The sequence below is a fragment of the Sarcophilus harrisii genome, chromosome 2 (genome assembly GCF_902635505.1).
Source record: "Sarcophilus harrisii chromosome 2, mSarHar1.11, whole genome shotgun sequence".
Taxonomy (NCBI): domain Eukaryota; kingdom Metazoa; phylum Chordata; class Mammalia; order Dasyuromorphia; family Dasyuridae; genus Sarcophilus; species Sarcophilus harrisii.
Genome location: NC_045427.1, coordinates 261,737,323 through 261,755,433, shown reverse-complemented (window position 1 = coordinate 261,755,433; position 18,111 = coordinate 261,737,323). Strand labels below are relative to the sequence as shown.

At 34.0% G+C, this 18,111-nt stretch overlaps 1 protein-coding gene across 1 annotated transcript in view; it reads right to left on the bottom strand.

Moving 5' to 3' along the window:
- The window catches only part of KNL1 (kinetochore scaffold 1), a 109,774-nt gene that overhangs the window by 46,939 nt on the left and 44,724 nt on the right, over positions 1-18,111 (bottom strand). The window contains exons 9-10 of the mRNA XM_031952096.1: positions 11,939-11,991; positions 1,133-8,536 (exon numbers count right to left, since the gene is read on the bottom strand). Coding sequence (XP_031807956.1) covers positions 1,133-8,536; positions 11,939-11,991 — 7,457 coding nt within the window. The remainder of the gene's footprint in view (positions 1-1,132; positions 8,537-11,938; positions 11,992-18,111) is intronic.

Genomic DNA, 18,111 nt, shown 5'->3' with positions numbered 1-18,111 from the left:
TGAGAAAAAATTATCAGGAAGCATGAGGTATACTTTCTCTTATAAACAATTTTACTGGTTTTGAAATTAATTCAACATTTATAAAAAACCTACTCTGTTTAAAGAACTAGACCAGGTACTAGGGGAAAACATCAAGGTTGCAGAATACAGACTTTGCTCTCATAGATCTTTTGGTCTGAAAAGGAGTAGGCTGGGAATAAGAGGGTAGTGGTAGTGATGATAATGACACATACACAAATAATTCTAATACCGAAAATATCAAATGAATAAAAGCTGCAAAAATGCTATATGACATCTAGTTATTTAAGTTTAGCATCAGACATCACCTTAGTGATCATATAGCAACATTCAAACATTTCATTTTATAGGTGGGGAAACTTGAAGCATAGGAATATTAAATCATTTGCCCAAAGGAAAATACGTAGATGGTGGCCAAGTAGCATACATGAACTGCTTCATATAAGTCATATATATAGCCTTAACTAAAACTTCAACTGATCCTTTTCTAGAACCCCAATTTTTTTTTTTTTGGTGGTCTTAACTTCTAGCTTTTTTGTTTTTTCCTGTCCACTCTTATTTTATCTTGATACATAATTCCCTGTAAGGAAAATCTTCCTCCTCATGTAGATAGGAAACTGTTCTGCAACTTAGTTTTTAAGAATTGCCTTGGGGCACTAAGAAATTAAGTGCCTTTTCTAGGGTCAGACAGACAATATGAATCAAGAGACAATTTGAACCTAGGTCTTTCTGATTCTAAGACTAGTTTTCTATAAAACTGCTTCTGGCAACTTTTAACTTACTTTTTTATTAATAAACCTCAAAACTTATTAAAAATACCTATAATCTTTTATGAACTTCTGAACTTCTACCTAAAAACCTGTAGTTTGAAGGAAAATATATTCTGATTAAGTAATTTAAAACTAACTTAAAATGTAGAATGCAACAATTTCTTGCAGTTTATTTTTAAACCATTACTCATTTTTTTCTTTTGTATCCTTTTGTTATCACAGAGTTATCTTCTTTGTCCTGTTCAACTTGAGCACTTTTGACACAAAGGTATTCCTCTAGCATATCAAAGATTAAAAAGTAAGTTGAGCATACTTTTTACTTAGCTACACAGAGGTCAACTCACCTGGAGAGCTTGGCCTGAATTATTAAGACTAGTCTCATCCATACGAACTTTCTTTTCACTGGGAACACTGTCATCTTCACCTTGGACTAAAAGTCTTTTCTGACTATTGAAGATTTCCTTCACTGTACTTTCAGATGGTTGTTGGCAAGTTTCAATCAAAGCCTTTTCCTTGGTTTCAATGCTAACAGATTCGGAGGAGTTACTCTCTTCTGGATCTAGAGGAGGGTGCTCCTCATTTATATACTGAGAGGGACTCAAATGAGACTCTGTTAACATTGATATCAAATTTGAATTTTTCTTATTGACTGGTTGAGTTGTTAAAATGTTTAAGTCAGTTACACCTATTGAATTAGGCTCCAAGGCATCCATACCAGTAACACTGCAATTTCTTTTGTTTGGCAGTTTGGGTAAGAAGATTCCCAAAGAGTATCTTTTTGCCTTAATTTTATCCTTTACAACAGCCTTTAAGGGTAAAGAATCAGATGCATCCCCATTATAAGAACATGTTTTTCTGTCTTTAGTGTTCTTTGCATTATTGGTTTCTATTTTTGTGTTTTGTGGTTCAGTGATCTGAGATTTATCCATAGTGTCTTCTGCTTGTTTTCCCAATTTGGGTAACTGTTCTACAAGGGTAGTTATATGACTATTTTGAGATTGTGAAAAAATTTCAGATCTCCTGACTGTATTATTCAAATTTGGTTCAGTATTAGCAATACTAACAGCTTGAGATGAAAACACAGGATTTGACAATTTAGAAGGAATGGCATGGGGCTGATGTACTTCTATACCTGAGTCTGAGTTAGTATGGATTTCCATAGTTGCTTTCCATTCAGATATTTGTACATTTTGTTTTAGTTCTTTTTCTGAGACTGTAGTAAGTTCTCTATCATGATGCAACATTTTAGGTTTGTTTTCATAGTTATGTGCACAAGAGTTTCCTGTAGCAACTTCCAAATTTCCATTTTCTGCTTCTGGTTGCATTAGTTTATCTTTACTGACAATATATTGTTCCTTTTCTGGTAGGGAAATTGAGTGGCTTAGTAACTGAGGATGAGTGTCAACAAATAAAATATCCCTAAAGGATTCACTTCTTTGTCTTTGCTCGCCATCATCAGTGAAAGCTTCTGCTTGACGGTTTGGACACTTAAATGGGATTGTTTCAGATTTAGGTTTAGTTATTTTTCCCAATAAAATTGTACTATCAAAAGGACATACTTCTTTTTTGGTCGTTTCTAATACATGATCCTGATTAATAATTTTCTCCAAAGTTTTTCCATTAATAACAGTGCTTTGAGGTCTATCTATTTCCATTACATCCTGATCACCTGTAAACCTAATAGTTTTATCTGCAGGAAAAAAAGGTAATGCAGACTGCTGCTGTTCATCCTGAAGAAAACTTCTGTTTTCTATTACTGTTTGATTTTTAGTGAACTTTCTATCATTACCATTTTCATCTGAAAGGCAAACAGTCTCATTATTAGGAACAAATGTTACCTGTTCTCCAATTAGGCTATTCTTTTTAAAGTTATCAGTTTTTGTCTTACTTGGAAACATATTTTGTGTCTTCTCCATATTTTGGTAATTAATGACAACAGTATGAGACTTGGTAATTTCTAGCTCATCCTGATTATCATCAAACATTACAGTTTTATCCAGTTTTCTGTTCGTTTCTGTATCTTGTAAATCAGCTTCATGGTCTGTTGCAAAAATGTGGCTTTTAGTAATATCAGTGATCTCCATGTCATCTTGTTTGCCTCTATACAAAACAGTTTTGGAAGCTGTAGCTAAAGGATCCAGACAACTATCCTGTTCACCTTCTACGACATTTTTGTGGTTTCTTTCACTGGCAATTTCCATATTATTCTCATCACCCACTGGAAATACAACAGTTTTGTTACTGTAGAGGTCATTCATGCTTTTACTTTCCTTAGATTTGTCTAATAGTTGTGCATTCTCCAATATGGACCTTTCTACCATTTTATCACTCATACAAGAGGTTGATTTAGTTAATTCCATATCGTTATTGGATGAAAACAATATAGTCTGGTTTACAGGAATACTCCTATGGTCATCTCCTTGTGGCACTATCTGGCTGTTTATGACTGTTGTGTGGCTCTTAGTGAAATCCAAATCATTCCCACTCTCCTCTGAAAAGAAAACTGTCTGATCATTAGGAGCAAACATCACCATAGGCTGGCCAAGACTTTTCTTTCTAGAGTTTTTAAGATGAAAACTATCTTGCTGCTTCTCCATGGTTTGGTAATCAATGACAACAGTGTGGGACTTGGTAATTTCTAGCTCATCTTGAATATCTGAAAATATCACTGTTTTATCTATTATTTTACTGGTTCCTACATCTTGTAAATTAACTTCACAGACCATTGGAAAAATATCATTTTTAGTGATGTCAGTGAGTTCCATGTTATCTTGTTCACCTCTATACAGAACAGTTTTGGAAGTTGTAGCTAAAGGTACCAAACTACTATTTTGTTCACTTTCAAGAACATCTTTTTGGTTTATTTCCATTGTGTAAGTGTTGGTAATTTCCATCTCATTCTCACCACTCACTGAAAATATAATAGTTTTGTCACTATTGAGTTTATTTATCATTTTCTTCTCCTCGGGTTTTTCTAACTGTTGTGCAATATCTAACTCAGGATGCTTTATAGTTTTGTCAGTAATACAAGTGGTCAGTTGAGTCAATTCCATGTCATCGCTGGATGTAAATGTTACAGTTTTGTTGTTAGGAATACTATTATGTTCATTTTCTTGTGGCACTATCTGGCTGTTTGTTACTGTTGTATGGCTTTTAGTGAGATCTAAATCATTCTCACCTTCCTCTGAAGAAAAAGCAGTCTGATTATTAGGAGCAAATGTTATCTTTGATCCACCTAAGCTTTTCCTCCCAGAGCTCTTAAGATGAGATCTATCTTGTGTCTTCTTCATAATTTGGTAATCAATGACAACAGTATGGGATTTGGTAATTTCTAACTCATCCTGATTATCTGCAAACACCACTGTTTTATCCATTTTCCTGTTGGTTTTTATATCTTGTAAATCAGTTTCATGGTCTGCTGCAAAAATGTGACTTTTAATGATATCAGTGATCTCCATGTCATCTTGTTCACCTCTATACAAGACAGTTTTGGAAGCTGTAGCTAAAGGATCCAGACAACTATCCTGTTTACCTTCTAAGACATTTCTGTGGTTTCTTTCTTTTTTAAGAGCACTGGCAATTTCCATATTATTCTCATCACCCGCTGGAAATACAACAGTTTTGTTACTGTAGAGGTCATTCATGCTTTTACTTTCCCTAGATTTGTCTAATAGTTGTGCATTTTCCAATCTGGACCTTTCTACCATTTTATCAATCATACAAGAGGTTGATTTAGTTAATTCCATATCATTACTGGATGTAAACAATATAGTCTGGTTTACAGGAATATTCCTATGGTCATCTCCTTGTGACACTATCTGGCTGTTTATGACTGTTGTGTGGCTCTTAGTGAGATCCAAATCATTCCCACCCTCCTCTGAAAAGAAAACTGTCTGATCATTAGGAGCAAACATCATCATAGGCTGGCCTAGACTTTTCCTTCTAGAGTCCTTAAAATGAGATCTATCTTGCTTCTTCTCCATGGTTTGGTAATCAATGACAACTGTGTGGGACTTAGTAATTTCTAGTTCATCCTGATTATCTGCAAACACTATTGTTTTATCTGTGATCCTGTTTTTTCCTTGTACTTCTATATCTGCTTTGTCTTCTGCAACTGTATGGATTCTATTGATCTCCAAACTATTCCCCATAATTTCAGTCATCCTTTTCTTATTCAAAGATGAGAGAGTTAAGTTTGGTAATTTCTCATGTCTCATAGAAGCCTCATTGTATTTCTGCTTCTGCTGTTCATCAGCAGGTATCTTTGTGTTGCCAGTTTGAATAATTACTTCATGGTTTTCAGTCAAGTCCATATTATCTTGCTCAGGGGCAAAAATAATAGTCTTTTCTGAAGGATAAGGCAAGAGTGAATTCGTCGAAACTAATTTCATGGCTAGCAGTGATTGATGAGCATACTCTGGGCTCACATCTGCATTAGCTACTGTGTGATTCTCAGGTTGGGATAATGAATTCTGGCAGTTACCAAATGGTTTTTCAGACTGTAGATCACCTTTGTCTTGCAAGAAGGAATTAAATGCCTCTTTCAGTGGAAATGGAATCTGTTGAACAGTTTGAGAAGTAGGTCTACTGCTGGGAGAAAGAGGTTTTTTGGTTTTGATAGGAGCCAGAACATCAGCTGAGGTCAGAGGTAACTGAGTTCCTAAGGTGCTGTTATCAATCTTGACTGTAAAACAGTTGGTCAAATCCATATCTTCACCTGAGACAACAGTCTTGTTACCAGACAATGAAACATTTAAAGGATTTGTCAGATTCTGCTGTAATTGTGTCCTAGTTACATAAACTGAACTGCAGTTTGTATTCTGCTTTATATCCTCTGAAACAGTCTTCTGATCCTGAAATAGTAGCTTATTTTCAAGATTTGGTAAAGAAGGAACTTGTTGGACATCAGTTGGACATAATTCTATAATCTGATCATGTATGGCAACTGTGTTACTCTTAGTAATGTCCATATCAACCTCTTCTGAACAAACAGTTTTATCCATAGGAGCAGAGATAGCATTCTCTGGATTTGAATACATTTGAGTTAAATTACTGATACATACATTTTTATCATCTCTTTTGGGTGTAAGACTCTTGGTCACTTCCATGGCATCATCATTACTAGAAAAGAAAATTGTCTTATCAGCTTGGCCAGAACATGTAGATTCTGGGGCTAAAGCCAATGTCAGAGAGCCTTGGTTGGAAGTCTGTGATGTGGGGTGAGTATCTGCCATCCCAGTGTGGCTTCTGGTAATATCTATTTCATCCTCAAGATTTCCTGAAGGGTCTTGACATGGAACATTCTGTTGGTTTCTATAGATTCCCTTTGTTCCTAGATTTTTAGTAGTATTACCTCCTTTTGTGACATCTACAATTTCACTCTGAATTTGATCCTTGATCCCAGATATATTATTTGTAGAAAGGAAAATTTGGGCAGTGTGGTTAACTGTAAAATCCATACAGTCGTTGTCACATACTGTCAAGTCACATCCTTCCGCTGGCCTCAAAAGAGTTTCCCTGGCTATAAGGTCCATGGACTGAATATTGTCTGTATGGCATTGGGCGATATCCTTTCCATCATCTTGTTCTCCAAAGAGCCTAGTGACATGGTGACTATTTTCTTCTCCAGTAGGAAATAAATACTTCTTTGCCAGAGAAAAGGCATCATTATTTGCTTCTTTAGAAGGGATATTTTCTTTATCAAGTCCTTCAGTATAGGAACTAATAGATTTTTCTAATTTCAATCTTTTTATGAAGTCACTGAAATTTACTTTATCTTCTGAAGAGGTACTTGTCTTGGACTGAAAAGAACATTTATCAGGTATCCTTTCAGAATCAGTAGACAAATTAAATTCTTTGTTCTTGGTTACATCTTCAGTTTGAGACTTTAAGTTGGCCAGAAAGGATCTGGTATCTATTTTGGAGGGCTCTTCCATTTGTATGACCATAGCATTACTTCTAACAAAATCCATGACTGATAAATTAGAAAGTAAATTGGCATTATTTTGCAACTCAGACTGTTGCAGATTGATGTTTTGTACAGCTGTGTTTCCAGACTCCTGTACTAAAGGACAGGATATCCCAATAACAGCAGTATGACTCATAGTTAAGTCCATATTTTGTTGTTGTTCTGAAAACATAAGAGTCTTGTCACGACAAAAGGCAAGAGAAGTATTGGCATCTTTTCCCAGTGGTTCAGAGAGTCTAGAATTCTGTCCAAGTGTAGATTTCAGTGTACAGGCATTAATGTCAATAGTATGCCTTTTCATGTCGTCATCTGATGAAAAAGCTATTGGTTTTACCTTGGATAACCAAGACTGCTTGTGAAAATGTATATTTTCAGTGTTTTCCAACGCTATTTTTCTATCGAGATTTTCACCACAGTCAGCTATGGTATGGCTTTTTGTTATATCCATTCCATAAACACTTGAATGAAGAATATCTTTATTAGGATAGGATGAACATTCCAACATTTTTTCATCTTTGACACAGGACTCTGTTTGAGTATTTTTAGGTCCCAGTTTTTGTTGTACAATAACGTCATCATTGTGAGGTTTAATAGGTACAGCATGACTTTTAGTTATATCCATTTTTCCCCATGTTTCTAAACTAGATAAAGGTTCATTACTGAAAGAAAGAGGATTTTTGGTTTTCACAGGAGCCAAAACATTAGCTGAGGTCAGAGGTAACTGAGTTCCTAAATTGCTGTTATCAATCTTGACTGTAAAACAGTTAGTCAAATCCATATCTTCACCTAAGACAACAGTCTTGTTACCAGACAATGAAACATTTAAAGGATTTGTCAGATCCTGCTGTAATTGTGTCCTAGTTACATAAACTGAACTGCAGTTTGAATTCTGTTTTATATCCTCTGAAACAGTCTCCTGATCCTGAAATAGTAGCTTATTCTCAAGATTTGGTAGAGAAGGAACTTGTTGGACATCAGTTGGACATAATTCTATAATCTGATCATGTATGGCAACTGTGTTACTCTTAGTAATGTCCATATCAACCTCTTCTGAACAAACAGTTTTATCCATAGGAGCAGAGATAGCATTCTCTGGATTTGAATACATTTGAGTTAAATTATTGATATATACACTTTTATCATCTCTTTTAGGTGTAAGACTTTTGGTCATTTCCATGGCATTATCATTACTAGAAAAGAAAATTGTCTTATCACCTTGAATAGAATCCAAGGACTGAATATTGTCTGTATGACACTGGGTGATATACTTTCCATCACCTTGTTCTCTAAAGAGTTTAGTAACACGGTGACTATTCTTTTCTGCAGTAGGAAATACATACTTTGGCAGAGAAAAGGCATCATTGTTTGGTTCTTTAGAAGGGATATGGGCTATAAAGACATTTTCTTTATCAGGTCCTTCAGTATAGGAATTCATAGGTTTTTCTAATTTCAATCTTTTTATGAAGTCATTGAAATTAACTTTATCTTCTGAAGAGATACTTGTCTTAGATTGAAAAGAACATTTGTCAGCTATCCTTTCAGAATCAGTGGACAAATTAAATTCTTTGTTCTTGGTTACATCTTCAGTGTGGGACTTTAAGTTAGCCAGAAAGGATCTGGTGTCTATTTTGGAGGACTCTCCCATTTCAGGGCAACTTAAGAGGTCCTTTGTAATCATCACAGTATGACTAGCTGTCAAGTCCATTTGATTTTCATCTGAGAAGATGACTGTTTGATCATTTCCATACTTTTTTTCATAAGCAGGTTCCATTTCCAAGCCCTATAATAAAAGTGTAAAATTACAAATTAGTGTTTGCTTGTATGTACCAAAGGCCTAACAACTTTCCTACATATCCATGGTATCAAGGTGATATTTTAATGTATAAGCCTGAAAGGACAGAGAAAGAAAAAAAAATTTTTTTAAGTTCTTACCATATGTCGAGTATTGTGTTAAGGCTGGTAATACAAATATAAACAAAGTCCTTGCTCTTAAGGAACATACTCTCTGATGAAATTGTGAAGTGAATTGTTACAAATGAAATGATTATTTATAACATGTGGCATGTACTATAAACAAATAGCATCTTCAATTATGATTAGAATTAGAAGGCAATTGTTGGGTCAAATGGCATCTTATTGTACTAAAGGATTCTATGAAATCCAAAGTGTCCTAAGTTCTTATATTTGTCTCTTATTATGTCACTGCATGTATTAACACAAATGTCAAAATGTTTTCAAGTGTCATTAGGAATACATTTGATATGATATTGAATACAGTGGAGTAAACATTAGTTGAAACTGAACTCAATCTATATATGCAATCCAATTTAGACTCCATTTTGGGGAGAGACCCAGGTAGATTAATCTTGATTGTCCTAGCTATGCTTCTATCTGGACTTGAACATAATACCTCACCTATAGACTTACCCTATAAAATTCTTCTATACTTGGGATCTCCTAACCTTGGAACATCCATGCCACCCCCCCCCCCCATGTTAACTTTTTTCTCTCCTCTCTCAAATGAGTTATTTGTATAATGCTTAGCACAATTCTGGCAAAGAAGGCACTTAATAAATACTTGTTCTTTCCTTTTTCCTTTCCTTCCACTGATGAGTTCCCTCTAAGATCTCCATTTGGATGAGGAGACCCAGCTGGCCAATCTTTATTTCTCTTCTGGTTCTGCTTTTGACTTTTGATACCACATGTACCTTTTTCTTCTCAGCCCTATCTCTTACTTTCATCTTCCTTTTGTATGTTGTCTTCCATTCACTGGACTATATTTTTTTCTTGCTTTGTATCCTTAGCACTTAATACAGAGCCTGGCACATAAATGCCTAATAAATACTTTTTGCCTTGCTAAGTTCTAGAATTGTAAATGCAGGAAAAGGATCCAATGGGGGCAGTTAGATCATTTTATCCCTCACTTAGAAAAACCATTCCTGAGGCTGGAGCCAAACCAAAGCAGATTATAGGGTTGCAAGAAGACACAAACAACTGTTCACTTCACTTCATGTATTCCATTGTATATTATCTTTAGTTAAATAGTCAATGGAAAACACAAAACCTTCAGGGAAAATCATTAAGTATAATTCATCTACTTAGTTTTATAAAATGATTTTCAAAAGAAAGGGAAAAGTTATAGGAACAATACGATTTCAAAATTAAATGAAGTATGAAAATTTCTAATATTCAACTTATAGTACCAATATGCAACTTATATATAAGAACATTACTGTTTCACAATTATATGAAGTATAAAAATTACTAATAAACAACTTATATAAAGTACTCTATTGTATAAAAGATATTTTATAGATGCCTAGGAAATAGCCAGGCAGAAGTAGAAGAGGAAAGGACAACACATATTAGATCATGACTTATAGTCATTTTACCATAGCATTAAATTCACATATATAGCATAGAATTCCTACTCTCTAGAGAAGAGGCATCAAACTGCCCGTTAGATTAGAACCAAATTAAAATGTATTGGAAAATGTTTAGAAAAATAAATACAAAGATAAAATATTAATTTTTGATTTTGTAATTCAGCATGTCATTAGAATTGAACACCACTGCTCTAGTAGTTAGGAAACATTTTTGCTTAGCTTTCTTTATTCAATATAAAACAATGTTCTAAGTCTGCAAAGACTACAATTCTATGTGGATGCGGGTTAAATCAAAGCAATTTGTCAGTGTGGTTTTCCGCTTTTTGAGCGTTTGGAAAAGTAACACCCAAAGTACTTTCCCCAAACAATTCAAAATCAATTTTCTACACTAAAAACACCAAAAGGTGACATGATCTGGGGGGAGGGAGGAACTGAGAAAATGAAAGAACTCATCCTGTCTATAACATTAAATATTACAACTTCTATATGTTATGTAAATTCTAGATTTATATTTTCACAGAAATGAAAGAATCTTGGTGCTGGAAAGGTCTTAGAAATCAATTAGGCCAACCCCCTTATTATGCAGTTGAGGAGCAGAGGTTATTTGCCCAAGTTCATATAACTAGTTAATGGCAGAACTAGGACACAGGCTGGTAATCTTTTAACCACACTATACTTCCTGGTTTGATCTCAGAGTAGGAACAATTTTTGCTTAACTTTTTTCAAAATAAAACAATTCTCTAAGACTGAAAAGCCCTTAATAAATGTTATATGGTATCTTACTAATTTATGTTAAAAATTAAAAAAAACATTAATTTCTGTTAACAAAAACTGGTGTAAGAATTTTTGCAAACTATAAAAGACATTGTATTAATGAAGAATAATTATGACTTACATTAGGAATAGTCATCAATGTGAGGCAATGTAAGCAACATGTTTTTATTTTTTTGTCCCCAAGTCCTTGGGGACAAATAATAGGTACTATAAAAACCAAGTATGTCTATGTGGAGAGAAGATTAATTAAGAAAGCCCCTCTCCGGAAAATATATATTCATAGTTCAAAAGGATATGGTCAAAATTAACTCTCAGCAAAAACAATAATAATCACTCAGAAACATGAGCCTATAATTCAGTGCAATCTAACTTTGTAGAATTATATTTAGTAAGAATTAAATTGTTCTTACTCAAAAGTTCTTGCAAAAAAGTTACTCAAAAAATGGAGAATCTTTTTTTAAAGCATAGATAGGTTGTTTTTACTTGTAAATGCTAACTAGGCCTGTGCATCTTGAAAATTTACTGAGGTGAAAAACTGTTATTGCATTTTCCTAAGACTACAAAATGGACCAGTGATTTATCACAATACAACATAACTATATTATTATGGATTAATGACACTTTTATAAGACTTTCCCCCCCATATATTTAACATCTACTGGTCATCCTGCCATCTAGGGGAGGGGGTGGGGGGGGGGTAAGAGGTGAAAAATTGGAACAAGAGGTTTGGCAATTGTTTATGCTGTAAAGTTACCCATGTATATATCCTGTAAATAAAAGGCTATTAAATAAAAAAAAAAAAAAAAAAAAAGAAAAAAAAAAAAAAAGACTTTCCCCCCCAAATCTAGAATATTTAATAATGGTCTTATTCTTCAGGGAAAAGTTTTAAATACATATGTATATATGTACACATACACACATACCCTCCTGCTACCTAAAGTTCTAAAAATAATGGTGTTACATTAAAAAGTTTCCTATCTGAGCAAATTTCAACTGTGAAAATATCTTCATACACTTTATACCTCTGGCTGCTGCAGCTGGACCTGAATAGGAGCACGAAGCAGTGTTTCCATTCCTACAGAGAAAAACAAAAAGGAATACTAGTCAATGACTCCCATGTTCTAAAAATTCAGTTCAACAAATATACTATCTACAGATACAAAGACAGTTGATGACTTTAAAGTGTTTACACACTACTGGAGCAGTATAATATGTACACAGATAAGTACAAGGTAAGGAGAGAGAAAAGCATTAACAAATGAGAGATCAGGGAAGGCTTCACAGAAGGGATGGCACCTTATCTGCACCTCATTTTACAAACAGAAATAAGAAACTACTTGCCCAAAATTACACTGCTAATAAATGTCCAGGATGCGACTCAACCAGATTCTGTGACACCAAATCCAGGCTCTTTCCACTTACCATTTCTTCCTGTTTCTCTTTCCAATTTTCTATTATGGTAGAGTAGGAATGAGTTGGGCAGTGGGATCAGGAAAGAATGAAGACCTAGCCGGAACCTTAAGCTTATAATCTCGTTCCTATTGGTTGTGACTTTCCTTCCCTCTAATCTCTCTTGCCTCTTACAATTGTGCCATCTCTATTATCTTGTAGTATGAAATTTCCGTCCTTTATAATTTTCTGTCTTAACCTCCCCCTTATTACTTCAAAACCTATACTTCATACTTACCACAACCTCCAGGCTCTTTTCTTCCTGACATTAACCCTATTCTGGCCTACTTTTCTTTTCTTTATAATCCTGACTCTTTAATTGACCAATTCAAAGAAACACTGTCCTCTATCCTAAATTTTCTTGGTTTCATTGCCTACCATTCTCATTCATACCCTCCCAATACACAATCCTGAATCACCCCTAATATCTGTTTCCTCTGATTCTACTCCTTTACTACTGAATTCCAATGGAGAATGTCATGCAACCACATCTACTACAAATTTGTATAATATAATCCCAGTTTCTTGCAGGGATATTCTGAATTTTCTTCTGTCTTCTTAATCTTTTGCCTCTTAACTTTACAGAAGGAAAAACAAACAAACAAACAAAACCTTGCTTGTGTCATTCCCTCAATATCCTATAGTAGACAGTCATCCTCTGCTTATTTTGGTCTATAGGAAATCTCATTTTCCTTCTAAGTCAGTCAGGCTTGGATACCGTAATGGGATGGTCCCAATTAAGAAAATAAAGTCTTTGATGCTGTTTCTTGCTATTCATAATAAGATTTTTTTTTCTATTGGTTGCTAACATATTAATTTGTATACTAAGATATTGTATCCATAGAAATGAACAGTTTTCACAAAAACCTTGTTTTAAGAACCAGGTCCAGTTTGCATAACAAAATGTATTGTTCATAGTTAATTTCAAAATTTTCTACTCCTCTGGCAGCTCATTGCCAAACTCCTAGAAAATTTCCTTTATCATCTCCTATATATTGTCTTCATTTGGATTTTTTCCCACTTCTTTACAAAGAGACCTCTATACTGAGCTCCCTCTTTTCATTTGCTCCACACCTTGAACTCCTCTATATAGACACTCATTCACTTCTCTTTTGCTCTAGTCTCTGAGGAAGAAATCCTCTTGCCAAGGCCAATAGCCAAATTCTTCTGCCTATGCCTTTGATCACATATCCTCTACTCTCTTTCCTCAGCTTATTTCATCAATCATTCCTCTTCTCTCTCATCTTCAATGTCTCCTTATCTATTGATTCTTTCCTTGACAACAACCTTGAAAAACCTTCATTTAGTCATCCTTTCCTCCAGCTATTGTCTTACATCTACTCTATCTTTCACTGAGAAATAAAAAAAATAAGCCATCATCTTTCTCACCTCCCCTCATTTCTCTATTTCCTAACATTTTTCCCATGTAAAAATAACTTTCTAACATTCATTTTTTAAAAATTTTGAGTTCTAAATATTCTCCCTGTCCTCTCCTTTCCCTGAGAAGGCAAGCAATTTAAACATTTAATATAATTTATGCATGTGCAGTCATGCAAAACACATTTTTCATATTAGTTATGTTGTAAAAAGAAAATGCAGGCAAAAAATAAAGAAAAAATATAATTTAATTTGCATTCAGATTTCATCAGTTCTTTCTCTGGAGATGAAGAGCATTTTTAAAACAAAGATCCTTCAGAATTGTCTTGGATCACTTTATTGTTGATAATAGCCAAATTCTTCACACTTGCTCATTGTACCATATTGCTGCCACTACATACAATGTTCTCCTGATTCTGCTTCATCTTTGCTTTGCCTTTTAACTGCTAAATCTGTTAGTTTCTTCTCAGTCTTTATTCTTTGACCTTATTCCTTCCTTCCTTCTTTTCTTTCTTTCCTGAGGCAATTACGATTAAATGACTTACTCAGGGTCACACAGCTAGAAAGTATTAAGTGTCTGAGACCAGATTTGAACTCAGATCTTCCTGACTTCAGGGCTGGTGCTCTCTCCACTGCACCACCTCGCTGCCCCCAATTCAAGATATTTCAAAAGCTGCTATCTCAAAAAATTGGAAGATATAGGGGTCTTGTCAGTTGGGGAATGGCTAAACAAACTCTAGTATATGAATATAACATAATACTGTGTTGTAATAAATGACTGTACAAATAGTTTCAGAAAAACCTAGAAAGATTCATAATGAATATATGCAGAGCGAAGTCAAGAGAAACATAACAATTTTAAAATAACCTTATAAAAACAAAACAACTGAGAAATTAAGAACTTTAATCGACACAATGACCAACTATAATTCTAGTGGACTAATAATGAAGAAAGCTATCTACCATCTGACTGAGACATAATGGATTCAATGTCAAGAATGAGACAAACATTTCTGGACATGACCAATGTGGGAATTTGTTTTACAGAACTATGCATATTTGTTATAAAGAGTTTTTTTTCTTTCTCAATTGGGGAAAGGAGAAATGGTGAGGAAAAGAAAATAAATTTTGATTGGAGAAAAAAAAAAAGTACCACCTTGAGCTGCTTCTCCTTTTCTCTCTTTCCCTACTTCTCTGGAACTAGATGCATATAACAGAAAGATAGGTAGAGTGATGGTTTACTCCTATGATTGCATTCTTATGTGTCCTCCCTCATTATAAGTATGAAATTCTAATGCATGTTTCTTTTTATCTGTTTACTCATTACTGCCTAATGTTTACTACTTTTTAACTCACTAGCTGAACTTTTCCTTCCTTGTACCCTCCATTAGAAACTGGCCAATGAGTAGAAATGAATGGAAAACTATATTTAGAGAAAGCAATGGATAAGAGAAAGCAGAAATAAAGCAAAAAAAGCAGAAGAACAAGAAAGGCCAACCAACTGCACATTTCCGCACTCCTTTCATTAGCTAATTTATTTAAACATTAACTAAGCATCCAGTGAGGGCAAAACACTGTTCAAGGTTCCCAAAGTGATACAAAGTTTAGATAAAATTAGACTCCTCAGGGGATCTAAAGATTAGAAAAAAAGATGAGACATGGACTATTTAATAACATAATATGATATTGCACTGGAAAGCTACAAAACAAAATGCTATGTAAAATCAGAGGAGGAAGGTCACAGTGACTGGCAGGGGATCAGAAATGAATGCCTGAAAAACAATGCATTTTAATTGGGAGTGTAAAGAACAGGTTGGACTATGAGGTTTCACCCTGAGAACAACAAATTAGCAAAGATAATAAAAGATGTGAAAAGCCAATGTTTTAAAAGCTGAGAAAAGACAGGCACATTATAAATAGTTGGTGATAGAGCTGCTAGATAGTACATTACCAGCACTGAAGTCAGGAAGACCTGAGTTCAAATGTGAACTCAGACACTTGATACTAGCTGGGTGACCTCATCCAAAAATAAATTAACTAATTAAAATAAATAAATAGTTGGTGAGCTATTCTGGAAACTAATACAAAATTAGGAATCAAAGTATCTATCCCCTTAAACCCAGAAATTCCACTTTTCTAACTGCAAAGAACAGAATAATGTTCAGACAAATAGGGCAGTTCTAAAAGGTATGTATATATGCACATGTAGATTTACAGAGCTTTATCTATAGTAAGCAGTATAAAAGGAGGATTCATAGTTTTATGTAAAATCCTCTTCTTGTATTCTACTCTTTATATAAATTTTTCATATATAATGTATAAATTTATAATAAAAAGGAAATAAGAAATGATTTTGCCTGATTTTATGCCAAATAAAATCAATAACTTAAAATAAAATGAATATATGCAAAAGATAAAATATCTAGATCATCAGAACAAAAAAAAAGATTTTAGTAATCCAATCTCAGAAAAAGAAAATGCATAAAGTATAAATGAACTCCTAAAAGGAAAAAAAATACTTGACATCAAAGGATTTACAAATGAATTCTATCAAACAGAGAACAATTCCATTATTACAAAATAAGAATAAGGACAGATGGGATTCTATCAATTTTTACCTAAGTTAAAAATTACTTTAATATTAAACCAGGAATCAAAACAAGGAAAGCTATAATCCCAAATCCATACTGAATACTGACCAAAAAAAAGTTTTAAGTAAAATATTAGCAAAAGGGATCCCATAAAATATCAGAAAGATTATACACAATGACCAAGGAGGGATTTATATCAGGAATGTAGGATTTGTTCAACATCAGAAAAACAATAATAAAAAGATTAGAGGAGCATGAAAATTTTACAGTGGATCCAGGGATATGGGAAGAACTTATGACCAAACGAGAGATAGGATCATAGGATAATGGATTATTTCAGAGAGGCCTGGGAAGACTTACATGAACTGATACTAAGTGAAATGAGCAGAACCAGGAGATCATTATACATGGCAACAAAGAGACTACATGATGATCAATTCTGATGGACGTGGCTCTCTTCAACACTAAGAGGATTCAAACCCGTTCCGATTGTTCAATGCTGAAGAGAACCATCTACACTCAGAGAAAGAATCATGGCAACAGAATGTGGAACACAATATAGCATTCTCATTCTCTCTGTTATTTGCTTGCATTTTGTTTTCTTTCTCAGTTTTTCTTTTCCTTTCTTCTTGATCTGATTTTTCTTGTGCAGCAAGATAATTGTATAAATATGTATACATATGTTGGATTTAACATGTATTTCAACATATTTAACATGTATTCGACTACCTGCCAGCTAGGGCAGGCGGTGGGGGTGAAGGATGCAAAGATAGTTTTCAACATTCAAAGATAGTTGCAAAATTTTGTATTCCAAAATTTTTTCCTTCCTTCCCCCCGCCCCCAATATAGGTTAAACATGTGTCCAGTCTTCTAAACATATTTCCATATTTATCATGCTGAAGAAAAAGCAGATCAAAAAAGAAAAAAAGGGAAAAAAAGCAAGCACATTACAAAAAAGGTGAAAATACTATGTTGTGACCCATATTCAGGCCCCCATAATCCTCTTTCTGGATACAGATGGCTCTCTTTTATCACAAGTCTATTGGAATTAGCCTAAATCACTTCACTATTGAAAAGAGCAAAAGTCCATCAGAGTGGATCACCACATAATCTTGTGTACAATGTTTTCTTGGTTCTACTCACTTCACTGAGCATCAGCTTATTTAAGTCTTGCCAGAACTTTCTGAAATCATCCTGTTGATCATTTCTTATAGAACAATAATATTCCATGACATTCATATACTAAAACTTATTCAGCTATTCCCCAACTGATGGACATCCACTCAGTTTCCAGTTTCTTGCCACTATAAAAAGGGCTGCTACAAATATTTTTGTACATGTGAGTCCTTTTCCCTTTTTTATAATCTCTTTGAGAAATAAACAATGGATCATTTTATTAAATTTGAAATATTTGTACAAACTAAAACAAAGCAAATAAAATTAAAAAGAAACTGGGGAAAAATTTAAAAGTTTTTCTGATAAAAGCTTCATTTCTTAGCTATAACAAGAAATGAGTCAAATTAATGACAATAAGTTATTTCCAAATTGATAAATTGTCAAAAAAAATTGTCATTCTAGAAAGCAATTTGGAATTATTCCCAAAGAGCAACCAAATTGTGCATAGCCTTTGAATCAGCAATACTGATACTTGATCTGTATCCCAAAAAGATTATTAAAAAAGGGAAAAGAACCCACATGTTTATAGCAGCTTGTTCGTGGTAGAAAAGAATAGGAAATTGAGGGAATGCTCATCAATCAGGGAATGGCTAAACAAGTTG